At 71.6% G+C, this 24,755-nt stretch overlaps 1 protein-coding gene across 2 annotated transcripts in view; it reads left to right on the forward strand.

Annotated features, from left to right (window-relative positions):
• The window catches only part of PDE4A (phosphodiesterase 4A), a 103,593-nt gene that overhangs the window by 17,459 nt on the left and 61,379 nt on the right, over window positions 1–24,755 (forward strand). Inside the window, exon 3 of one of the 2 annotated variants that reach the window (XM_075917791.1) lies at window positions 774–1,006. In XM_075917791.1, the coding sequence (XP_075773906.1) occupies window positions 774–1,006 (233 nt within the window). Of the gene's footprint in view, window positions 1–773; window positions 1,007–8,417; window positions 9,097–24,755 lie in introns of those variants that run through there. The other variant, XM_075917790.1, reaches the window with a different exon arrangement.

The raw sequence follows: 24,755 nt of genomic DNA on the forward strand, positions 1-24,755 counted from the left end.
GCTCTCCCCTCCCGGCAGGGCCTGGCTGAGTATGGGGGCAGGGAACGCCCTGGGGGGTACAGCTCCCCCCCCCCGGCAGGGCCTGGCTGAGTATGGGGGCAGGGAACGCCCTGGGGGGTACAGCTCCCCCCCCCCCGGCAGGGCCTGGCTGAGTATGGGGGCAGGGAATGCCCCAGGGGGCACAGCTCCCCCCCCCCCCGGCAGGGCCTGGCTGAGTATGGGGGCAGGAAACGCCCCGGGAGGTATAGCTCCCCCCCCCGGCAGGGCCTGGCTGAGTATGGGGGCAGGAAACGCCCCGGGAGGTATAGCTCCCCCCCCCCGGCAGGGCCTGGCTGAGTATGGGGGCAGGAAACGCCCCGGGAGGTATAGCTCCCCCCCCCCGGCAGGGCCTGGCTGAGTATGGGGGCAGGAAACGCCCCGGGAGGTATAGCTCCCCCCCCCCGGCAGGGCCTGGCTGAGTATGGGGGCAGGGAACACCCCGGGGGGCACAGCTCCCCCCCCCCGGCAGGGCCTGGCTGAGTATGGGGGCAGGGAACACCCCAGGGGACACAGCTCCCCCCCCCCCGGCAGGGCCTGGCTGAGTATGGGGGCAGGGAACACCCTTGGGGGGCACAGCGCCCCCCACATCCTCAGCAGGGCCTGGCTGGCTTGGGGGCAGGGAAGGGGGCAGGATGGAGGGGGAGGAAAGGTCATGGGGCGCCCTCCTCCCAGGCCGGGTTCCAGTGGCTCTGGCCCCTGGGCCTGACGCCCGCCCTCTGCTCTCTGCTTTGCAGAAGCCCAAGGAGCTGCTGGAGCCGGGGCCCTGCAGCCGCTCCTACACGGCTGGCAGCATGCTGGGCGCGGAGCTGAGGCGCAGCCGGCGCCGCCTTTCCTCCAGCCTGCAGGTGCCAGCCTGGAAACCCCTGGACCGGGCGCGCTCGCCGGAGCCTGACAACGTCCAGAGGCCGACCACCCTGCCGCTGCGCATCCCGCCCCGCATCGCCATCACGCAGGCCGAGCCGGACAGGTAGGGGTGGGGCCGGCGCCGCGAGGGGGCGGGGATTACCGTGCGTGTGCACAGGTACACCGGGGAGGGGCTGGGCACCATGCCCTGTGTGTGCAAACACTCTGAGGAGGGTCTGGTCATCGTGCTCTGCACGTGCAAACAACCAGGGACGGGCTGGTTATTGCGTCCTGCGCGTGCAAACACTCTGAGGAGGGTCTGGTCATCGTGCCCTGCACGTGCAAACAACCAGGGACGGGCTGGTTATTGCGTCCTGCGCGTGCAAACACTCTGAGGAGGGTCTGGTCATCGTGCTCTGCACGTGCAAACAACCAGGGACGGGCTGGTTATTGCGTCCTGCGCGTGCAAACACACTGAGGGGGGTCTGGTCATCGTGCCCTGCACGTGCAAACAACCAGGGACGGGCTGGTTATTGCGTCCTGCGCGTGCAAACACACTGAGGGGGGGTCTGGTCATCGTGCCCTGCACGTGCAAACAACCAGGGACGGGCTGGTTATTGCGTCCTGCGCGTGCAAACACACTGAGGGGGGTCTGGTCATCGTGCCCTGCACGTGCAAACAACCGGGGACAGGCTGGTTATTGCGTCCTGCGCGTGCAAACACACTGAGGGGGGTCTGGTCATCGTGCCCTGCACGTGCAAACAACCAGGGATGGGCTGGTTATTGTGTCCTGCGCGTGCAAACACACTGAGGAGGGTCTGGTCATCGTGCCCTGCGCGTGCAAACAACCGGGGACAGGCTGGTTATTGCGTCCTGCGCGTGCAAACACACTGAGGGGGGTCTGGTCATCGTGCCCTGCACATGCAAACAACCAGGGACGGGCTGGTTATTGTGTCCTGCGTGTGCAAACACACTGAGGGGGGTCTGGTCATCGTGCCCTGCACATGCAAACAACCGGGGACGGACTGGTTATTGCGTCCTGCGCGTGCAAACACACTGAGGGGGGTCTGGTCATCGTGCCCTGCACGTGCAAACAACCGGGGACGGGCTGGTTATTGTGTCCTGCGCGTGCAAACACACTGAGGGGGGGTCTGGTCATCGTGCCCTGCACATGCAAACAACCAGGAACGGGCTGGTTATTGTGCCCTGCACGTGCAAACAACCGGGGATGGGCTGGTCATCGTGCCCTGCGCGTGCAAACACTCTGAGGGGGGTCTGGTCATCGTGCTCTGCACGTGCAAACAACTGGGGATGGGCTGGTCATCGTGCCCTGCGCGTGCAAACACTCTGAGGGGGGTCTGGTCATCGTGCTCTGCACGTGCAAACAACCGGGGATGGGCTGGTCATCGTGCCCTGCGCGTGCAAACACTCTGAGGGGGGTCTGGTCATCGTGCTCTGCACGTGCAAACAACCAGGTACGGGCTGGTCATCGTGCCCTGCGCGTGCAAACACTCTGAGGGGGGTCTGGTCATCATGCTCTGCACGTGCAAACAACTGGGGATGGGCTGGTCATCGTGCCCTGCGCGTGCAAACACACTGAGGAGGGTCTGGTTATTGTGCCCTGCGCGTGCAAATGCCCTTAGGAGGTCTGATGCCCAGGGCAGCGCCCCACCCTCTCTGGCCTGACGGAGGTGCCTGTGCTCCTGGGTGAGCCCCTGGCAGCTCCCTTGGCTGGGGTGGCGCCGGGCGCCCCCCTCTGGGGTCTGGCCCAGGGCGAGGGGGGAGTTCATGGGCCGTGGGCAGCAGCTGCACTGGGGGGTTGTTCAACTCAGATGGAGATTTCTCGGGCAGGGCGGAGCTCTCTGTAACCCTCGGCTCCTTAGCGCCTCCTGGGCCCCGCCAGGACCCTCCCTGTGCCGCGTCCCTGGCCCGGGCCCGGGAGACCGTCAGCCCCCCACAGGGCCAGGGGGCTGCATCTCCGGGCTCCAAGGCTGCCCCCTTAGCCGGGGGAGGCAAGATCACTGGAGCCCCAGGGGGACCGACAGAGCCCAGCGGGGGCCTCGCTCCTCTCCCCGGACCCCCGAGCTATTCTGCCCCCTCGGCTGTGGCTGCAGGTGGGACGCGGGGACGCTGTAACTGCTGCGTCCCGGCAGGGCGGGAGGGGCTGTGCCAGGGCCTGGCCTGAGTAGCTTTGGGCTGGGGGGCGGGATCTGTCTGACCGGCGGGCAGCGGATGGACGAGCCCCCCCCTCCCCCCCGTCAGCTGGGAGTCAGGCCCCTTTTAGCTCCGGAGAAGCAAAGTCCCGGCCTGTCCAGGTTCCTTCTTCTACCCCCCCCCCGACCAGCAACCCAACAGCCCCCTCCCCCCCCGCTGGGCTTTGTCATGAGCCAGGGCCCCCCCCCCCCCCCCCCGCGACCTACACGAGGCCCAACCCTGCTCTGTCCCTCTTAGCAGCTGCTGACACTGTGGGCAGCTTTCCCGGGCCCCGTAGCCGCGGCAGGGCTGGATCGTCCTGAGGCTGCAGCGCGGCACCGACTTCCAAGCCAGCTGGGCCCTTCCGGAGCCCGGGCTGCTCGGGGATCTGTGCTCGCCCCTTGGGAACGGCGGCTGCGGTGCCCTCGGCGGTGGGGAGCACGCGCCCTGCGCTGGCAACGCCCCTCCGTGCACTGGCCGCCCTCGCACGGCCGACGGACTCAGGCCAGCTGGGGGGGCGGCCACGGCAGGGCGGGCGCTCGACTCTGCCAGGCGCCTGGCAGGTGACACATGGGCACTTCTGGCAGGAGCCCAGGGCGAGCTTGCGACTGGCGCAGGCCCCACAGCTGCCTGGCCCTTTCCAGGGAAGCCAAGTGTGCGGCAGGGGGTGCCACGAGCCACGAGCCACGAGCAGTGCGAGCCCAAAGCTCCTGCCAGGAGACGCCGCAGAGTCCTTAAGAGGCAAAAGCTTTCAGGGGTCAGGTTAGTTTCCCGGCCACCACACAAGGGCCAGGGGTCACATAAGAACGGCCGTCCTGGGTCAGACCAAAGTTCCATCTAGCCCAGTAGCCTGTCTGCCCACAGTGGCCAGCACCAGGTGCCCCAGAGAGGGTGGACCGAAGACAATGATCAAGCGATTTGTCTCCTGCCATCCCTCTCCAGCCTCTGACAAACAGAGGCCAGGGACACCATTTTATCCCCTGGCTAATAGCCTTTTATGGACCTAACCTCCACGAAATTATGTAGCTTCTCTTTAAACTCTGTTATAGTCCTAGCCTTTACAGCCTCCTGTGGCAAGGAGTTCCACAGGTTGACTACACGCTGTGTGAGGAAGAACTTTCTGGGTATGTCTACACTACCCTGCTAGTTCGCACTAGGAGGGTAATGTATGCATACCGCACTTGCAAATGAAGCCCGGGATTTGAATTTCCCAGGCTTCATTTGCATAAGCGGGGAGCCGCCATTTTTAAATCCCCGCTCATTCGAACCCTGTGCCGCGCGGCTACACGCGGCACAAACTAGGTAGTTCGAACTAGCGGGGTAGTGTAGACATACCCTCTTTTATTCGTTTTAAACCTGCTCCCCATTAATTTCATTTGGTGTCCTCTAATTCTTCTATTTAGGGAACTAATAAATAACTTTTCTTTATCGGCCCTCTCCACACCCCTCATGATTTTATAGACCTCTATCATATCCCCCTCGGTCTCCTCTTTTCTAAACTGAAAAGTCCCAGTCTCTTTAGCCTCTCCTCATATGGGACCCGTTCCAAACCCCTCATCATTTACTTTAGGAAGTAAAACCACCATTAACCACCTCCCTTTTCTGGATGCCATCCATGATAAGGTGTCCTTCACTGGACAGTAGTGATCCAATGTTTTCCTTCACTTTTCTCTTGCTCCTCATGCATTTATAAAATCTCTTTTTATTGGCCTTGGAGTCCCTTACTAGGTGTAATTAATTTTGTTCCTTGGCCTTTCTGACTCTGGTCTCTCCACAGGTGTGGTGTTCATGCACGTTTCCACTTTCTGCAGGATGCCTTGTGTTGATTATGTCACTAAAGCAGTCCCGAGGCCTCTTGCCATTAACCATAGAATCAGAGATGGCGAGGGTTGCAAGAGACCCAGGAGGTCATCTAGTTCAATCAAAACGGGGCCAGCTCTAACTAATCCTTCCAGCCAGGGCTTTGTCCAATTTAGCATTAACAGTCTGTAAGCGCAGCAATTCTACCACCTCCCTAGCTAACCCATTCTAGGGCTTCTCTACCCTCCTAGTGAAATAGTTTTTCCTAATATCCAATATAGACCTCCCACACTGCAGACCGTTGCTCCTTGTTCTGTCATCTGCTGCCACTGAGAACAGCTTAACCTCTTCCCCTTTGGAACCAGGGACATTAACGGGCAGCAGGTTTCAAACAAAACTGAAGGAAGTTTTTCTTCAACCTGTGGAACTCCCTGCTGGAGGATGCTAGGAAGGCCAGGACTGTAGCAAAGAGCTAGATCCGTGCATGGAGGTGAGGCCCATCGGTGGCTATTGGGCAGGGCTGGGGTCCGTGGTCTCAGTTTGTCAGACGCTGGGACTGGGTGACAGGGGAGGGAATCTCATGATGGTTCCCTGCTCTGTTCCCTCCCCTGGGGCGCCTGGCCCCCCTCACTGTGGGCAGCCAGGCCACTGGGCTGGATAGGCCCTTGGTCTGACCCCGCTTGGATGTTCTCATACGGTGGTACCGCCAGGCTCTCAGCAGGGATCCAGGCCTGCTGTGTGAGCGCTGCCCAGAGGGTGAGAGACGGGCCTTGCCTGGGTCACGAGAGGTCCTAGCGGCCAGGCTGGGGCGGATCCCACTGTGCTCGGCGCTGCACAGAGATGCCCGACCCTGCCCTGACAAGCTCTCAGTGTGGGGGAAACCGAGGCACAGAGCGGGGGCGTGGCTGGCTCAGCTCTCAGCAGGCCCAGCTCCCCGGGGCCCCACTCCCGACCCGCAAGATGCAGCTCGTCCCTCGCTTGCCTCACTCTCCCCCAGCAGACTTGCCTCCGAGGCTTCGCAGTCGGATGTGCCCAGCACATCCCCCCGGCAGCGCCCGGTGCGCAGGGCACACGCCCCAGTCGGCAGAGCGGGCAGAGCTCCAGGGAGAGGTGGGGGCCCCAGGCCCGCCCGTGCTGACTGCGTGCTGGGCATCCCGTGCCGTGCCCAGCTCGTTCCCCGTGCCGGCACCAGGGAGTTTCACTAGTGCAGGGCTGGGAACCCCTCGTGCCGGGCCTCGCGGCTGGTCCCTTGTGGGCTTTGTGCAAGCGACCGAGGGCCTGGGAGCTGGGAGCTTTCAGCCTGGGGGCGGGGCAGAAAGCTGGCGGTGAGCTACCTCCCAGGTTGCTGGGGGGGGCCAGGCAGGGGCTCGGCTGGGAACTGGCCTGAAGTCCGGCTGTGACCCTTGCAAGGGGCAACCGGGCCAGACTTAGGCTGCGTAGGGCATGACCCTGCCACCAGTAAGCTGGGGGTGCATCCAGAGTGCGAGGCAGGACATCGGGTTCAGAGCCTGACTGGGCCACAGGCGCATCCCTGCGTCTCGTGGGGCCGTAATGCTCAGACTCCAGGCTGCTGGGGGAAGCACGAGGGCAGCGAGTGGCTCTCCTGGACCCGTGTGCTCTCAAGTCTGTACATCTGGGTAGCAGGCACGGTTCCCATCCATGTGTGGAATGCATTTTGTTCTGTGCACCAAGGCTGTGAGATGTGCACCACCAGCAGGAACAAAACTGAGCTGTGGGCAGCTTTGGAACCTTGGGCAGCCGCCCGAGTGCCCGGCTCCCAGGGCCCCGTGGCAGCAGGTGTGTGCGGCGTGCGCCCAGCGTGGCAGAGACTTCCCCGCCAGAGCAATGAGGCCAGGCTGGCTCCTGTCCGTGCCGCGGGAGAGGGGGAGGGGGCCCGTTTCACAGACTCCCCAGCGAGCCCCCCCCCGACACCAGGCTGAGGGGCTGGTCCCCAGCGGAAGCTGTCGGGTCGCTTGCGAGTGGGACCGGCCCCCGGCACGTTCCGGGTGGCACCGAGGCCGGGGCGCTCCGTCCTGCGCCCGGATGCAGTCGGCTCGCTGCCCGGCGGCGTGGAACAGAGGCTTTGGCTGCTCAGCCCAGGAGACCGTGGCTGCTGGCGTGGCGGGTTCCTGGGTTTCTCTCTGGGAGCGTGGGCAGCGCCCGGGGCCTTGCCCAGCCCTGGGGGCCCGCAGCAACGCGCCCCGTCCCCCTGCTGTGGCCAAGCGCAGGCCTGTGGCCCTGGGTGGCCGTCGCTGAGGCTCGCAGGGCCGTGGCAGGGGCTGTGTCAGCAGCACCCAGCCCGACAGGCCCTGAGCTCCAGTGCTACCCAGGTCCACACTCACAGGCCCGGGCCGTCGCGGCTCCTGGGGGGTGGGGAGGGGGCCATTGACTGTCCCAGGCAAAGCCTTTGCAGGGTGCTGGGGCTGGGCTGCGCACAGGGCCCTGGTGCAGGGGCAGCACAGTGCCGGGTGCCTGCCTTAGCCTCGAGAGGGGCCCCCGGCCTGTGCTGCGGGTGGCGGAGCCGTGAGACGCGCAGGGTCGGGGCTGGGCCGGGGGCCAGGGCTCTGCATGGAAGGAGGGTGCCTGGCACTGGGGGGGGATAGAAGATGGGGGACCAGGGCTCAGCGTGGGGGGGATGAGGCTGGGGGGTAGAAGACGGGGCTCGGTGTGCGGATGAGGCTGCAGGGGGCGGGGAGGGGGCTCAGTCCGGGGGCGGGCTCTGCGCGGGGGGGGGGGCTGGGGTCGCGGGGCGGAGAGGGGGCTCGGTCGGGGGCGGGCTCTGCGCGGGGGGGGGGGCTGGGGTCGCGGGGCGGAGAGGGGGCTCGGTCGGGGGCGGGCTCTGCGCGGGGCGGGGCGGGGGCTCGGTCGGGGCGGGATCTGCGCGGGGGGCTCGGTCGGGGGCGGGCTCTGCGCGGGGGGGCTGGGGCGGGGCGGGGGCTCGGTCGGGGGCGGGCTCTGCGCGGGGGGCTGGGGGCTCGGTCAGGGGCGGGCTCTGCGCGGGGCTCTGGGGGCGGGGCGGGGGCTCGGTCAGGGGCGGGCTCTGCGCGGGGGGCTGGGGCCGGGGCGGGGGCTCGGTCGGGGCGGGCTCTGCGCGGGGGGCTGGGGCCGGGGCGGGGGCTCGGTCGGGGCGGGATCTGCGCGGGGGGGCAGGGGGCGGGGCGGGGGCTCGGTCGGGGCGGGCTCTGCGCGGCGGCCTGGGGGCGGGGCGGGGGCTCGGTCGGGGCGGGCTCTGCGCGGGGGGCTGGGGGCGGGCTCGGGGCGGGGGCTCGGTCGGGGCGGGCTCTGCGCGGGGGGCTGGGGGCGGGCTCGGGGCGGGGGCTCGGTCGGGGCGGGATCTGCGCGGGGGCCTGGGGGCGGGGCGGGGGCTCGGTCGGGGCGGGCTCTGCGCGGGGGGCTGGGGGCGGGGCGGGGCGGGGGCTCGGTCGGGGCGGGCTCTGCGCGGGGGGCTGGGGGCGGGCTCGGGGCGGGGGCTCGGTCGGGGCGGGCTCTGCGCGGGGGGCTGGGGGCGGGGCGGGGCGGGGGCTCGGTCGGGGCGGGCTCTGCGCGGGGGCCTGGGGGCGGGGCGGGGGCTCGGTCGGGGCGGGCTCTGCGCGGGGGGCGAGCGGCAGAGCCGTGAAGCGGCGGCTGCGTGTGGCCGCCGGGGTCCGCGCTCGGAGCTCGCAGCCCGTCGGGGCGCAGCGCGGCCATGCGGAGCCCGGCGCGGGGCAGAGCCCTCCCGGGGGGCGGCTCCCGGCCCCCCGCGCCTCGCCGCGCCGCCCTGTGACATGCGGCGAGCCCCGGCTCGGAGCCGCCGCCGCCGCCCCCCGCCCCGCAGCGCCCAGCCCAGCCCCTGCCCGCCGGCCATGGAGAGGGCGCCCGGAGCCGGCGCGCCGCGGGCCCGGAGCCGAGCTCGCCTCTGACCCGGCCCGGCCCGGCCCGGGTCCCGCCGCGCCGCGCCGCGATGGAGCCGCCGCCGTGCGCCCAGAACCTGTCGCTGTCCCTGCCCCAGCCCCGCGAGGGCCCGGCCACGCTCCGGCCGCCCCAGCACCTGTGGCGCCAGCCCCGCACCCCGATCCGCATCCAGCACCGCGGCTACTCGGACACCGCGCGGCCCCCGCCCCGGCAGATCGAGCGGGCGGACGCCATGGACACCAGCGACCGGCCGGGGCTGAGGAAATCCCGCATGTCCTGGCCCTCCTCCTTCCACGGGACCCCCAGCCACGGCCAGGCCGGCGGCAAACGGTAGGTGCCGGGGTGCGCCAAGCGGGGGCGCCGGGAAGTGCGGGGCCCTCCCCCGGTGCAGGGAGTGGGGGGCCGGGGAGGTGGGGGGCCCTCCCCCGGTGCAGGGAGTGGGGGGCCGGGGAGGTGGGGGGCCCTCCCCCGGTGCAGGGAGTGGGGGGCCGGGGAGGTGGGGGGCCCTCCCCCGGTGCAGGGAGTGGGGGGCCCTCCCCCGGTGCAGGGAGTGGGGGGCCCTCCCCCGGTGCAGGGAGTGGGGGGCCCTCCCCCGGTGCAGGGAGTGGGGGGCCGGGGAGGTGGGGGGCCGAGAGTGTTGCTGGAAAAATACCCCCCGCCGCTTGGGTAGGTTCCAGCCCTGGCTGGAGCTGGGGGGCAGGTTTTGCCAGCGGGGCCATTGGAGCAGAGCTCTGTCCCCGGGGGCAGCCCCGGCTCACGCGTGGCTCAGAGCCCCCCCGGCCCCGGCAGCGCCACTCTCTTGCCAGCTGCTGGGGCGGTGGGTGGAGCTGGGAAGCTGCGGCTCCCAGTGGCCCGTGGGGCTGGGGTAGGAAAGAGGCAGCTGCTGTGGCATGTGCAGGACTCGGGCCCCCGCCCCCGGCTGCGCTCCCTGGCCGGCCGGGCAGGCGGCGGAGAAACGTTCCGCTTACGACCCCCCAGCCAGCTCCCGGGGAGCGCAGAGTGACAGCCGGTGCCACCCAGCCAGCGCGTGGATAACGGGGGGGGCTGGCGCCGGGCTCCCCCAGCGGCTCCCCAGCGGGCCGGCTCAGCTCCTGTTGCTGGGCCCGCGAGCCCTGGCGTGGCCTCTCCCCCGCGCCCGGTGCGTCTGGGCTCCTGCCCGAGGTGCCCATGCAGAGGCCGAGGGGCGCTCGGCTCCGGTTGCTTTGCCCCTTTCTTCTTCCTGCCGGGGCCCCATCTCCTCGGGCGTGGAGCCGTCCCTGCGGCCGATCTGCCCAGCGGCCCTGCCCTGGCCCATGCGGCCCCCAGGCCAGGCAGCGTGGTGCTGTGGACGGGGCGATTCGCCTGGCGGGTGCTGCGGGTTTAGCTTGAGCCCAGCCTGTTCCAGCGCCGTGTGCGGGCTCGGCTCCGCACTGGGGGCGGTTTGTGGGACTGGTTGGAAAGCTGGTTGTGGGGCAGCTGCCCTGGGGGGGGGGGGCTGCATCCGTCCTGGAGCGCCTGGCGCCCCGTGTGCTTGGCATGTGCTGGCGGAGCCCTGGCATGTCCCCGACTCGCGGGTCCTCCAGCCAGGCCTGCTCCGGCTGCAGGGTGGAGTGGAGTCACCCCTCCCCCCCCCCCCCGAAGGTCCCGTTCCCCTCCCCTCCCCCGGCCTGACAGCCCCCCTGCCTCGGGCCCTGGATCCCTCCTCCCCGCCCCCCCCCCCCGGCCTGACAGCCCCCCCCCGCCCTCGGGCCCTGGATCCCTCCCCGCCCCTCCCCCCAGCCTGACAGCCCCCCTGCCTCGGGCCCTGGATCCCTCCCCGCCCCCCCCGGGCCTGACAGCCCCCCCTGCCTCGGGCCCTGGATCCCTCCCCCGCCCCTCCCCCCAGCCTGACAGCCCCCCTGCCTCGGGCCCTGGATCCCTCCCCGCCCCTCCCCCCAGCCTGACAGCCCCCCTGCCTCGGGCCCTGGATCCCTCCCCGCCCTCCCCCCAGCCTGACAGCCCCCCCTGCCTCGGGCCCTGGATCCCTCCCCGCCCCTCCCCCCAGCCTGACAGCCCCCCTGCCTCGGGCCCTGGATCCCTCCCCGCCCCCCCCCCCGGCCTGACAGCCCCCCTGCCTCGGGCCCTGGATCCCTCCCCGCCCCCCCCCCCCGGCCTGACAGCCCCCCCCTGCCTCGGGCCCTGGATCCCTCCCCGTGCCCCCGGGCCTGACAGCCCCCCCCTGCCTCGGGCCCTGGATCCCTCCCCGCCCCCCCGGGCCTGACAGCCCCCCCTGCCTCGGGCCCTGGATCCCTCCCCGCCCCTCCCCCCAGCCTGACAGCCCCCCTGCCTCGGGCCCTGGATCCCTCCCCGCCCCTCCCCCCCGGCCTGACAGCCCCCCTGCCTCGGGCCCTGGATCCCTCCCCGCCCCCCCCCCGGCCTGACAGCCCCCCTGCCTCGGGCCCTGGATCCCTCCCCGCCCCCCCGGGCCTGACAGCCCCCCCTGCCTCGGGCCCTGGATCCCTCCCCGCCCCTCCCCCCAGCCTGACAGCCCCCCTGCCTCGGGCCCTGGATCCCTCCCCGCCCCTCCCCCCCGGCCTGACAGCCCCCCTGCCTCGGGCCCTGGATCCCTCCCCGCCCCTCCCCCCGGCCTGACAGCCCCCCCTGCCTCGGGCCCTGGATCCCTCCCCGCCCCTCCCCCCAGCCTGACAGCCCCCCCTGCCTCAGGCCCTGGATCCCTCCCCGCCCCCCCCCCCCGCCTGACAGCCCCCCCTGCCTCGGGCCCTGGATCCCTCCCCGCCCCTCCCCCCGGCCTGACAGCCCCCCCTGCCTCGGGCCCTGGATCCCTCCCCGCCCCTCCCCCCGGCCTGACAGCCCCCCCTGCCTCGGGCCCTGGATCCCTCCCCGCCCCCCCCCCCGGCCTGACAGCCCCCCTGCCTCGGGCCCTGGATCCCTCCCCGCCCCCCCCCGGCCTGACAGCCCCCCCTGCCTCGGGCCCTGGATCCCTCCCCGCCCCCCCCCCCGGCCTGACAGCCCCCCCTGCCTCGGGCCCTGGATCCCTCCCCGCCCCCCCCCCCCGGCCTGACAGCCCCCCCCGCCTCGGGCCCTGGATCCCTCCCCGCCCCCCCCCGGCCTGACAGCCCCCCCGCCTCGGGCCCTGGATCCCCCCCGCCTCGGGCTCCGGATCCCTCCCCGCCCCACCCCGGCCTGACAGCCCCCCCTGCCTCGGGCCCTGGATCCCTCCCCGCCCCTCCCCCCAGCCTGACAGCCCCCCTGCCTCGGGCCCTGGATCCCTCCCCGCCCCTCCCCCCAGCCTGACAGCCCCCCCTGCCTCAGGCCCTGGATCCCTCCCCGCCCCCCCCCGCCTGACAGCCCCCCCTGCCTCGGCCCTGGATCCCTCCCTGCCCCCCCCGGCCTGACAGCCCCCCCTGCCTCGGGCCCTGGATCCCTCCCCGCCCCCCCCCCCGCCTGACAGCCCCCCCTGCCTCGGGCCCTGGATCCCTCCCCGCCCCCCCGGGCCTGACAGCCCCCCCTGCCTCGGGCCCTGGATCCCTCCCCGCCCCTCCCCCCAGCCTGACAGCCCCCCTGCCTCAGGCCCTGGATCCCTCCCCGCCCCCCCCGCGCCTGACAGCCCCCCCCTGCCTCGGGCCCTGGATCCCTCCCCGCCCCCCCAGCCTGACAGCCCCCCCTGCCTCGGGCCCTGGATCCCTCCCCGCCCCTCCCCCCAGCCTGACAGCCCCCCTGCCTCGGGCCCTGGATCCTCCCCGCCCCTCCCCCCAGCCTGACAGCCCCCCTGCCTCGGGCCCTGGATCCCTCCCCGCCCCTCCCCCCCGGCCTGACAGCCCCCCTGCCTCGGGCCCTGGATCCCTCCCCGCCCCTCCCCCCGGCCTGACAGCCCCCCCTGCCTCGGGCCCTGGATCCCTCCCCGCCCCTCCCCCCAGCCTGACAGCCCCCCTGCCTCAGGCCCTGGATCCCTCCCCGCCCCCCCCCCGCCTGACAGCCCCCCCTGCCTCGGGCCCTGGATCCCTCCCCGGCCTGACAGCCCCCCCTGCCTCGGGCCCTGGATCCCTCCCCGCCCCTCCCCCCGGCCTGACAGCCCCCCCTGCCTCGGGCCCTGGATCCCTCCCCGCCCCCCCCCCCGGCCTGACAGCCCCCCTGCCTCGGGCCCTGGATCCCTCCCCGCCCCCCCCCCCCGGCCTGACAGCCCCCCCGCCTCGGGCCCTGGATCCCTCCCCGCCCCCCCCCGGCCTGACAGCCCCCCCGCCTCGGGCCCTGGATCCCCCCCGCCTCGGGCTCCGGATCCCTCCCCGCCCCACCCCGGCCTGACAGCCCCCCCTGCCTCGGGCCCTGGATCCCTCCCCGCCCCTCCCCCCAGCCTGACAGCCCCCCTGCCTCGGGCCCTGGATCCCTCCCCGCCCCTCCCCCCAGCCTGACAGCCCCCCTGCCTCAGGCCCTGGATCCCTCCCCGCCCCCCCCCCCCGCCTGACAGCCCCCCCTGCCTCGGGCCCTGGATCCCTCCCCGCCCCCCCCGGCCTGACAGCCCCCCCTGCCTCGGGCCCTGGATCCCTCCCCGCCCCCCCCCCCCGCCTGACAGCCCCCCCTGCCTCGGGCCCTGGATCCCTCCCCGCCCCCCCCCCCCGCCTGACAGCCCCCCCTGCCTCGGGCCCTGGATCCCTCCCCGCCCCCCCCGGGCCTGACAGCCCCCCCTGCCTCGGGCCCTGGATCCCTCCCCGCCCCTCCCCCCAGCCTGACAGCCCCCCTGCCTCAGGCCCTGGATCCCTCCCCGCCCCCCCCCCGCCTGACAGCCCCCCCTGCCTCGGGCCCTGGATCCCTCCCCGCCCCCCCAGCCTGACAGCCCCCCCTGCCTCGGGCCCTGGATCCCTCCCCGTCCCCCCGGGCCTGACAGCCCCCCCTGCCTCGGGCCCTGGATCCCTCCCCGCCCCCCCGGGCCTGACAGCCCCCCCTGCCTCGGGCCCTGGATCCCTCCCCGCCCCCCCGGGCCTGACAGCCCCCCCTGCCTCGGGCCCTGGATCCCTCCCCGCCCCCCCGGGCCTGACAGCCCCCCCTGCCTCGGGCCCTGGATCCCTCCCCGCCCCCCCGGGCCTGACAGCCCCCCCTGCCTCGGGCCCTGGATCCCTCCCCCGCCCCCCCGGGCCTGACAGCCCCCCCCGCCTCGGGCTCCGGATCCCTCCCCGCCCCCCCGGCCTGACAGCCCCCCTGCCGCTGCCCCCATGGACCCTGAATCCCTTTTCCCACCACTTCTGAGCTTGACTCCTCCTCCCCCCATGCGGGGGTGTATCAGAGCCAGTGGGCTGGACCTTTTGCCCCCGGGTGGAAAATGCCCCCAGCTCTAGTCCCCAACCAGCCAGTGCTGTGGATTTGCTGGCCCTGGAGGGACTCGCTTTCCGAAATGGCAGCTCTGTGGAGCGGGGCCTGGCTGGGGGGGGTCCTGCGGGGCAGGCCTGGCAGGGCTGTGGGGAGGGTGGGCCCTGCAGGGGAGCCTGGCCGGAGCTGCCGTCCTCCATGTCAGTCCAGGCAGCGTCTTCGTCCTTTGCTGGGTTTCTCCTCCCTTCCGCGAGGGCCGAGAGCACTTTGCTGTCATGCGGGGGGGGGGGGGGGGGGCCTGGACTCGAGCCCTTGGACCCCCTGCCCCGGGCAGGCGAATCCCCATGGGGCCCGCGGGCAGGCCCTGTCCAGCCTCACCGCAGCCCGCCGGAGCGGCGTGGAACTGGGACGCGGCTTTCGAACGTGCCCGCCCCGTGATCCGCTCCCCGCTGGCTGGCGGCTTCGGCTCCGTGCCGGGGGGGGTCGACTGACGGGCCTTCCTCCCCCTCTGCCGCTCATGGAGCTCGAAGGCCGCCTGCCCCTCCCAGGGAGGGATAGTCGAGCGGTGGCGTAAGGCCCGTGGGGGGGAACCGAGGTCACCTGGGCTCCGCTCAGTTGCGGGGGGGGGGGAGCAAATCGCTTTGCTTGTGGTGCACGCTGGGAAGAAGCGTCTTTCTCCAGCCCTTGGGCGTTTTGATGGCTGTGTGGTGTAGTGGTTAGAGCAGGCGTGGGGCCCCTCAGGACCGGCTTGCCTGGCCCTGAGGCTGGTACTCCAGCCTCCCTGCTGCCCCACCGCGGGGCTGGAGCGCCCAAAATCTTTGGGGCCCCCTAGGCTCTGGGTGCAAGGGGAGTTTGGGGCGGGGCTCTCTGCTTCTCCCTGGGCCTATGGCAGCTCCCGGCTCGGTGTTCGGCTCTGCCTTGAGGGTTTTTGCTTCTCGCTTGTGATGGCGCCAGCTGATTTTCTGGGGGTTCCCTGCCCTGGGCCAGAGGCGGTGCTAGGACTCCGGAGACTTGGGGGGTCTGCTCCTGCCCTGCTTCGTGGTCTTGGCACAGCCGCCCCCGCCGTGGTGCAGTTGTCCTTGGGGCAGGGGCTGCTGCTTGGCATGCGAGCAGGGGAGCCAGGACCTGCCAGCAGTCAGACCCGAGGTGGGTGCATCTGGTGGCTCGGTGGCCGCGTGCCCTGAGCTGGGCGCTGGGGCAGCTGCCCAGGAGGGAGTCAGGTGCCACCCAGCAGTTAGCAGAGCGCCTGCAAGCGGGTGTGTCGACTGGTGGTGCACGTGCCTCGGTGCACAGAACAACATTTATTCTGCACGTGGATGGAATGAAGGGCTGGGGCAGCTTCCCACGCCTGCCCCACGAATCCCTCCGGCCCAGGCAGGAGAGTTTGAGCCGCGTCATTCGTTACCCAGCCCTGGCCGAGTGGGTGGGTGGGGCGTGTGTCCGTGGGCCCCTGGGGGCGGGATCGTCAGGCCAAGGTCCGTGGGGCCGGGGAAACAGTCCCCAGATCAGCAGCTGGGGAGGGGGAGCCAAACAGCTGCTAGAGCCACCCGGAGGCCTGCGTGTCCGGCAGCTGGCTTTGGTGGGACTGGAGAAGGCGTTTCTACACCCTCCCTGTGCCTGGAGCCCTTGCTGTGCCTGGCTCCTGCGTCCCCCCTCGCTCCAGCACCAAGCTGGGCCACTTGGCTCACCCGCCCCTCAGCTCCGGGAGGGGGAGACGCTGTCCGCAGGCTGTGGAGCCCCGGGACGGAGGTTTGCCGGTTGCCACCCAGGCGCTGGTCGGTCCTAGGAACAAAGCACCGTGAGAAAAGGGGGTTTCAGGCCAGCCCCCCAAGGCTCCCCATCCCCCGCGGGCCTTTGGACACTCCTGGGGGCCAGGCAGGTTCCCCCCAAGCCCACCGGTTCCCAGGCCTCCCCCTGTCCGGTAACAGCCGCACCTGCCTCCCGCTGCCTTCCTGCTGCTTTTTCCGGCCAGCCGTGGGAACGGAGCCAGCTCCCAGGCCGCTGGGACGGGTCAGGAGCAATCCTCCGCCCCGGGGCTCCGTGCCCTGGGCAGGGAGGCAGAGGGGAAGGAACATGCTCCAGGTCCCGGTTACTGGAGCCCGTGTGATGTGTGTGTGTGTGGGGGGGGGGGGGGGGGGGCTGTACCGTCTTGTGGCCCTGGGTCCGCCCTGGCTGGCCAGTCACTGGTGGCTGTGGGTGACCCCTACTGGCCGGTGTCTGTAGCACTGCCCGATGGGGGGGTGTTCCTGGGGGCAGGGCAGGGAGGCAGTGGCCTGGCAGTTTCTCACCTGCCCAGCAGAAGGGGTTTGAGCAAAGGAAGGGGGGAGCTGCCTGGCGGGCTGGGAGGGGGGGCAGGCTGGGCTGGGCCAATGTGAAGAGAAGAGACTGGGCTGAGCACCGGGGGGTCAGGGGCCCGTGGACCCGCCCCAAGGGGCCCGAGGCTGCCGGCCCAACCCCCACGTCCACATGGAGCCCGGGCTGGGCTGTGCCCTGGGAGGCCATAACCCCCCCGTTCCACTGGCCGGCGCGGCCCCTCTGGCTGGCCGGGGTGCAGGGTCCCTGATGGGACCAAACGAAGGCTGAGGGGGGACATGATGCACTTTTTAAATATCTTAGAGGGATAAATCCCAGGGAGGGAGAGGAATGATTTAAGCTCAGTACCAATGTGGACACAAGAACACATGGATATAAGCTGGCGAGTCGGAAGTTTAGACTTGAGATTAGACGAAGGTTTCTAACCATCAGAGGAGTGAGGCTCTGGAACGGCCTCCAAGGGGAGTCGTGGGGACAAAAGATCTATCTGGCTTCAAGATTAAACTAGCTGGGTTTCTGAAGGGGATGGGTTGATGAGATAACAGGATCTTGGTAACTAATTGACCTTTCATTGTCAGTGGGAAATAGCTCAATGGAGGGATGATAGGAGTTACTAGAGAGAACTTTCTGGGTGTCTGGCGGGTGAGTCTTGCCCACATGCTCAGGGTTTAGCTGATCGCCATATTTGGGGTCGGGAAGGAATTTTCCTCCAGGGTAGATTGGCAGAGGCCCTGGAGGTTTTTCGCCTTCCTCTGTAGCATGGGGTACAGGTCACAGCTGGAGGATTCTCTGCATCTTGGGTCCTTCAAAGTATTTGAAGGCTTCAATATCTGAGATATAGGTGAGAGGATTATTCTAAGGGGGTGGGTGAGATTCTGTGGCCTGCACTGTGCAGGGGGTCAGACTAGATGATCAGAATGGTCCCTTCTGACCTTGGAGTCTATGAGTCTATGAGCATGGACTACAAGGCCTTCCCGCTAAACCACCAGCTCCCCTCCCAGGGCAGGGGGGAGAGCCCAGGAGTCCTGGCGCCCGGCCCCCTGCTCTGCCCACTAGACCCCACTCCCCTCCTGGAGCAGGGGGGAGAGCCCAGCCCCCTGCTCTGCCCACTAGACCCCACTCCCCTCCCGGGGCAGGCGGGGAGAGCCCAGAGCCTGGCCCCCTGCTCTGCCCACTAGACCCCACTCCCCTCCCAGAGCAGGGGGGAGAGCCCAGAGCCCAGCCCCCTGCTCTGCCCACTAGACCCCACTCCCCTCCCAGAGCAGGGGGGAGAGCCCAGAGCCCAGCCCCCTGCTCTGCCCACTAGACCTCACTCCCCTCCCTGGGCAGGCGGGGAGAGCCCAGAGCCCAGGCCCCTGCTGGACCCCTCAGCGATTCACAGAGAGACAGCGAGTCTAGCGCGGCTGCCCCCAGGCTGTGGGTTGTCAGGGTCAGTGCGGCGGGGCTGAGCATGAGAATTGCTTTGGACCCTGCCGGTTCCCCGAGCAGGCGAGGGCCCAGCCAGGGGTTTGCATGTGCGGGGAGCCTGCCTGGCGGGGGCTTCGGTGCCCCCCCACCGTGCCCTGCTCAGCTGCTTTGCATGAGCTCACGTGGCAGCACCTGATCCGTGGCAGGGTCCGGGGCTCCCCTCGATCCCCCGCCCGCCCGGCGTCCGGCCAGGGACCGGGGCTCCCCTCGATCCCCCGCCCGCCCGGCGTCCGGCCAGGGTCCGGGGCTCCCCTCGATCCCCCGCCCGCCCGGCGTCCGGCCAGGGTCCGGGGCTCCCCTCGATCCTCCGCCCGCCCGGCGTCCGGCCAGGGTCCGGGGCTCCCCTCGATCCCCCGCCCGCCCGGCGTCCGGCCAGGGTCCGGGGCTCCCCTCGATCCCCCGCCCGCCTGGCGTCCGGCCAGGGTCCGGGGCTCCCCTCGATCCCACGCCCGCCCGGCGTCCGGCCAGGGTCCGGGGCTCCCCTCGATCCCCCGCCCGCCCGGCGTCCGGCCAGGGTCTGGGGCTCCCCTCGATCCCACGCCTGCCCGGCGTCCGGCCAGGGTCCGGGGCTCCCCTCGATCCCCCGCCCGCCTGGCGTCCGGCCAGGGTCCGGGGCTCCCCTCGATCCCACGCCCGCCCGGCGTCCGGCCAGGGTCCGGGGCTCCCCTCGATCCCCCGCCCGCCCGGCGTCCGGCCAGGGTCTGGGGCTCCCCTCGATCCCACGCCTGCCCGGCGTCCGGCCAGGGTCCGGGGCTCCCCTCGATCCCCCGCCCGCCTGGCGTCCGGCCAGGGTCCGGGGCTCCCCTCGATCCCACGCCCGCCCGGCGTCCGGCCAGGGTCCGGGGCTCCCCTCGATCCCCCGCCCGCCCGGCGTCCGGCCAGGGTCCGGGGCTCCCCTCGATCCCCCCCCCGCCCGGCGTCCGGCCAGGGTCCGGGGCTCCCCTCGATCCCCCGCCCGCCCGGCGTCCGGCCAGGGTCTGGGGCTCCCCTCGATCCCCCGCCCGGCGTCCGGCCAGGGACCGGGGCTCCCCTCGATCCCCTGCCCGCCCGGCGTCCGGCCAGGGTCTGGGGCTCCCCTCGATCCCCCGCCCGCCCGGCGTCCGGCCAGGGACCGGGGCTCCCCTCGATCCCCCGCCCGCCCGGCGTCCGGCCAGGGTCCGGGGCTCCCCTCGATCCCCCGCCCGCCTGGCGTCCGGCCAGGGACCCGGGGCTCCCCTCGATCCTCCGCCCGCCCGGCGTCCGGCCAGGGTCCGGGGCTCCCCTCGATCCCCCGCCCGCCCGGCGTCCGGCCAGGGTCTGGGGCTCCCCTCGATCCCCCGCCCGCCCGGCGTCCGGCCAGGGTCCGGGGCTCCCCTCGATCCCCCGCCCGCCTGGCGTCCGGCCAGGGACCCGGGGCTCCCCTCGATCCTCCGCCCGCCCGGCGTCCGGCCAGGGTCCGGGGCTCCCCTCGATCCCCCGCCCGCCCGGCGTCCGGCCAGGGTCCGGGGCTCCCCTCGATCCCCCGCCCGCCCGGCGTCCGGCCAGGGTCCGGGGCTCCCCTCGATCCCCCGCCCGCCCGGCGTCCGGCCAGGGTCCGGGGCTCCCCTCGATCCCCCGCCCGGCGTCCGGCCAGGGTCCGGGGCTCCCCTCGATCCTCCGCCCGCCCGGCGTCCGGCCAGGGTCCGGGGCTCCCCTCGATCCCCCGCCCGCCCGGCGTCCGGCCAGGGTCCGGGGCTCCCCTCGATCCCCCGCCCGCCCGGCCAGGGTCCGGGGCTCCCCTCGATCCCCCGCCCGCCTGGCGTCCGGCCAGGGTCCGGGGCTCCCCTCGATCCCCCGCCCGCCTGGCGTCCGGCCAGGGTCCGGGGCTCCCCTCGATCCAGTGTCCGGCCAGGGACCGGGGCTCCCCTTGATCCAGTGTCCGGCCAGGGACCGGGGCTCCCCTCGATCCGGCATCTGGCCAGGAAGCAGGCTTGGGCTGCGGGGGTTACCCGAGCCGCCTGCTTGCACCCGGCCAGGGCAGGGCAGCCCCCTGCCCCACTCACTGGCAGCAGAGCTGGGTGGGGGCGGCGTGACAAGCCGCTGCACCCAACCCTGTCTTGCCCCTGCCCCAGGCCAGCGCCCGGGTGCTCCTGGGGGGCAGGGAGCCGTTGCTGCAGACGCTGCCAATGGGCCCTGCCGTCTCCATCTGCAGAGCCCTCGTCTGCCCCCCCCCCGCGTATTAATGGGGTCGCGTGACTGTGGTTGGCCCAATGTCGTTTGTCCAGGGCTGGGGGGGGCAGAGCTCCGTCGGGGGGCGCCCAGGGCCGGCGTTCCTGCTGCCCGTCGGGCCAGGGCGCGTGGCGGGGCTGGGCCTTGCGCGCTGTAACCGAGAGCAGCCCCGAGGCTGCGCGGCCGGGCCCGGGCAGGGGGCGGCACTCGGGCTGAGCGAGGCCGGTGATGGACGAGTCGACAGGCACGTCCGTGTCCCCCTTGGAACGCGCTGGCGCCCCCCCGCCCCGCGGAGGAAGGGGGACTCCGGGGCAGGTCCCGGGGGGCTCTTGTGAGTCTCGGAGCCGTGGAGCCCGGGGTCGGGGAGGGTCAGAGTCCCCGCGGTGTTTTGGGGGGGCGAGTCGCGTTGCCTCTTTGAAATGCCCCTCCCCCCTTCACGGGTCGACTTTTCCTAAACACCCTTAGTCTGAGACCCCGGGGACCAGGCAGCCCCCCCAGCCTCAGGCAGGAGACGATGCTTCTGACTCACTCCTTGGCTTCCCTGTTTACCAAGCCTCACTTTCGGCAGCCAGCTCCCCTCCCCCAGCCTGCCAGCCCTGGCCGCCGTGCCCGGCTCCAGCAGGAGGGAGGGGTCTGCCCCGGCGGGCACGGCCCCTGCTTGGGGGCAAGGCAACGCGGGCTCCAGAGCCTGCCTGTGCCAGCCACGCCCCTCCCTCCGCTTTCCCTGGGAGCCCCCCCAGCCGGCACGGCCCTGAAGGGGAACCACCCCCCACCTGCAGGGCGCTGCCCGGCACGGCCCTCAAGGGACCGCCCCCCCCAGCCGTGGGGCACTGTCTGGCACGGCCCTCAAGGGACCGCCCCCCCCAGCCGTGGGGCACTGCCCGGCACGGCCCTCAAGGGACCGCCCCCCCCAGCCGTGGGGCACTGTCTGGCACAGCCCTCAAGGGACCGCCCCCCCCCAGCCGTGGGGCACTGTCTGGCACGGCCCTCGAGGGACCGCCCCCCCCAGCCGTGGGGCACTGCCCGGCACGGCCCTCGAGGGACCCCCCCAGCCGTGGGGCACTGCCCGGCACAGCCCTCGAGGGACCCCCCCCAGCCGTGGGGCACTGCCCGGCACAGCCCTCGAGGGACCCCCCCCAGCCGTGGGGCACTGCCCGGCACAGCCCTCGAGGGACCCCCCCCAGCCGTGGGGCACTGCCCGGCACGGCCCTCGAGGGACCCCCCCCAGCCGTGGGGCACTGCCCGGCACGGCCCTCGAGGGAGCCTCCCACCCGCGGGGGAGTGTCTGGCAGGGCCGGGATGGGAGGGGTCCGGCGGGCCCCGGTGCGCTGTGGCTGTTGTTGGGTGCTATGTCTGTGCCGCGCCGGGTGCTGCACAACCGCCGACAGAGCCGGGCCTCGGCGTCTGCGACGCGCCCCCTGCTGGCGGTGCGGTGCCCCGCGGGTGCAGGGCTGTGGTCCCGGGCGAGATCCATCAATCGCTGCCTAATTAGAAGGAGCCGCGGCAGCGCGTCTATTTATAGCCTGCGCGATGCTCTGTGGAATTCCAAAGCTGCCTTGAATTCGACACGCTCCCCGGCGGGCCCCGGCCACCGTCCCCCGCGCTGCGCAGCCGGCCACGCGGAGCCGCTGCCACGGTCCCGGCACCAGGCCCTGGCTTCTCGCCACGAGGAGATTAGCCTTGGGCCTGGGGAGCTTTCTCGGGATAATGAGACGGGAACACGCTCCAGTCCCGCATAGGCCGCTTGGTGCTAATTGGTCGTTAGCGCCGCGCGTGGGGTCTAGACCAGCAGGCGTGAGAGGCAGCTGGAGGCCAGCGGGGCCTTGCCGTAGGAAGGAGACAAGGCGGGAAGGGTGGCCAAGGGGCGAGCGTGCTGGGCTGGGGGGTGGGAGAACTGGGCTGCGGGCCTGCCTCTGCCACTGCTCCACTGGGTGACCTTGGGCAAGTCCCTTTCCACGCACTGAGCTGGTTTCCCCTCCTGTGGGGAGCTTTGGCCCAGGGGCCGTGTCTCGCTGCAGGCTGGGTGGCGCTGGCGCTCGGTGGCACAGCCCGGGGCAGAGATGGGTGGCCGTGGCTCGTGACACGAGGACACACAAGGGGGGGAATCTAAGTCAGAGCCAAGGAAATGGCCTTTGTCCCCCGCAAGGAGCCCGTTAGCCTGTAGGACTCGCTGCCGCAAGGTGCCGGACCAGGCTGGCACGGCTGTTTATACGGCTCGTTGGTCACCTAGCCTGAAAACCCAGCACAGGGCATGACCCCCTTGCAGCTCACACTCCCGATGAGCTGACCTCGTGTGGGGCAGCTGGGTCCTGCCTCGGGGGCGTGCGGCCTAGTGGTGAGAAGGGGCTGCAGCGGCTGAGCTCCGGGAGGCGAGAGCCAGGAAGTTCTGAGCTGTAGGGCCCTGTTCCAGGCTCCACGGCGCCGGCGGCAGGCGTTGATTCGACCTGCCGCTTCAGCGCCGACGGAGCCGCCTCCGGTTTCTGCCGACTCGCGGGTCAGTCCCGGGGGTTTCTCCACCCAGCGCAGACGGCGGCTCCCCGCGGCCGCGCTCTGAATGGGACGGGGAGGGGCCTGCGCTCCGCTGCCTTAGTGAGCTGGGGGTGCAGAAACACGGGGCACGGCGCCCGAAGGAGGTTTCCCATCTTCCAAATCCGCCACGTGTCTGAGCCTGGCCCCTCAGCACTGTCCCCAGGGATCAGAGCTGTGAACATGCTGCCCCAACAGCGTTGGTATCTCTTGTGTGCAGGGGGAAACTGAGGCACGGGGAGACGTGATGTGTCCAAGGGGGTTGGTGGCAGAGCTGGACAATAACCCGGCGTCCTGACTCCTCTTTCACCGGTTCGATGCCCCCCAGCTCTGTGCCGGTCCGTGTGGGGCACTGAATGAAGGGACAGAACCCCCGAGACTCCACCCTGCTCCCTGCAGCCCGGCACCTGCCCCCCTGGCTGCACTGACGGGCACCCGCTGCTTCTGGGTGGGGCAGCCGGAACATCGGCGGCCTGCGGCCAAGCCAGGAGGCATGGGGGGCAGGCAGCGGGATGGGGGTTCAGGAGGGGCTGCATTTCCCTCGCAGGTGGGACCGGTCAGTGCTCCAGCGCTGCCCCGACCCCGAGCAGGGACCCCTCAGGCCGGGCGCTGCCCACAGCCTGAGCAGTGCCCCGCATGCCCCCTCCCAAGCGGCTCTCCCCCTCTATGGGGCCCTGCAGACGGAGCAGCCTGCTGAGGTGGGAGGGGCGCGGGAGGCTGCAGACCCACCCTGGGGGCTCAGTGCTGATTGGGGGGCCCTGTCGTAGCTTTGGGAACACCTGCTCCCGTGGCCTGTGGGGAAGAGCACAGAGGCCCAGCAAAGGCAGATGGGGAGGGAGTGGGGGCTAGTGGTTACAGCGCAGAGGCTGGGCCCTGACTCCTGGGTGGGGAGGGGAGTCTGGTGGTTAGGGGGGAGAGTGTGCGAGGCAGGATCTCTTCCTTCTAGTCCCAGCTCTGGCAGGGGAGTGTGGGGTAGTGGTTAGAGCAGGGTCGGCTGGGCTCTGCGTACACCCCTCAGCAGAACAGGTCGGGTCCCTCCGTGCTGGGGAGGGCGCCGCTGCCCAGAGCAAGCCCCCCCGGAAGTGCGTATGTGGGTGCTCCCTGCGCCGCAGCCCCGGGTACGTCTGCCATGCTGGAACGAGGTGCCCTGGCTGAGGGCACCGCGCAGCTGGCACTGCCCCGGCCAGCACTGAGCAGACAGGGCTGCCCCCCCGGCCTGAGCAGCTTGGCAGGGCGCGTCCATGGGGCTGCAGGGTGGGGGGCAGCCTGTGCCGGGCAGGAGATCCCCGCGGAGCCGGCAGTGGGGACGGGCTCCTCGCCTGCCCCTGTTGGGCTGGGCTGGGCAGGAGCTGGGGCCGAGCGGGGGGGGGCCGTTGTGCAGAGGGGGGGCGCTGGGGGCTGGGGGCCAGCCGGGCTTGGCTTCGCCCCACCAGGCTACCCAAAGTCCCCTCCAGCTCCAGTGATCCAGCCTCTGCCCAGGGCACTAATTGAGGCCACCAGCCCAGGGTTGCTGGGAAGAGCTGGCGTTTCCCCTGCTCCTGGGCCCCCCCAAACTGCCAGTTGCCCACCCGAACCGGTGCCAGGGCAGGTGCGTCCCCCCCCACTGGCGCCCCCCCCCCCCCACTGATGCGCTGCGGCCCCCGTGCCAGGTGGATGTGCCACTGAGAGACCTCCGTCGCGGGAAGCGCCCCCGGCGCCCCAGCCACCCGCATCCAGGGGCTGTGTCTGCACCCCCCTCCGGGCCCTCTGTGCCCCCTTCCTGCACCGTCTGTCCCCCACCCCGCCCAGGCCCTCTGCGCCCCCTTCCTGTGCTGTCTGTCCCCCACCCCACCCCGGACCCTCTGCGCCCCCTTCCTGTGCTGTCTGTCCCCCACCCCACCCCGGACCCTCTGCGCCCCCTTCCTGTGCTGTCTGTCCCCCACCCTGCGCCCAGGCCCTCTGCGCCCCCTTCCTGTGCTGTCTGTCCCCCACCCCACCCCGGACCCTCTGCGCCCCCTTCCTGTGCTGTCTGTCCCCCACCCCACCCCAGACCCTCTGCGCCCCCTTCCTGTGCTGTCTGTCCCCCACCCCACCCCGGACCCTCTGCGCCCCCTTCCTGTGCTGTCTGTCCCCCACCCCACCCCAGACCCTCTGCACCCCCTTCCTGTGCTGTCTGTCCCCCACCCCACCCCGGACCCTCTGCACCCCCTTCCTGTGCTGTCTGTCCCCCACCCCAC

Source organism: Pelodiscus sinensis, unplaced genomic scaffold (genome assembly GCF_049634645.1).
Source record: "Pelodiscus sinensis isolate JC-2024 unplaced genomic scaffold, ASM4963464v1 ctg101, whole genome shotgun sequence".
NCBI classification, from domain to species: Eukaryota; Metazoa; Chordata; order Testudines; family Trionychidae; genus Pelodiscus; species Pelodiscus sinensis.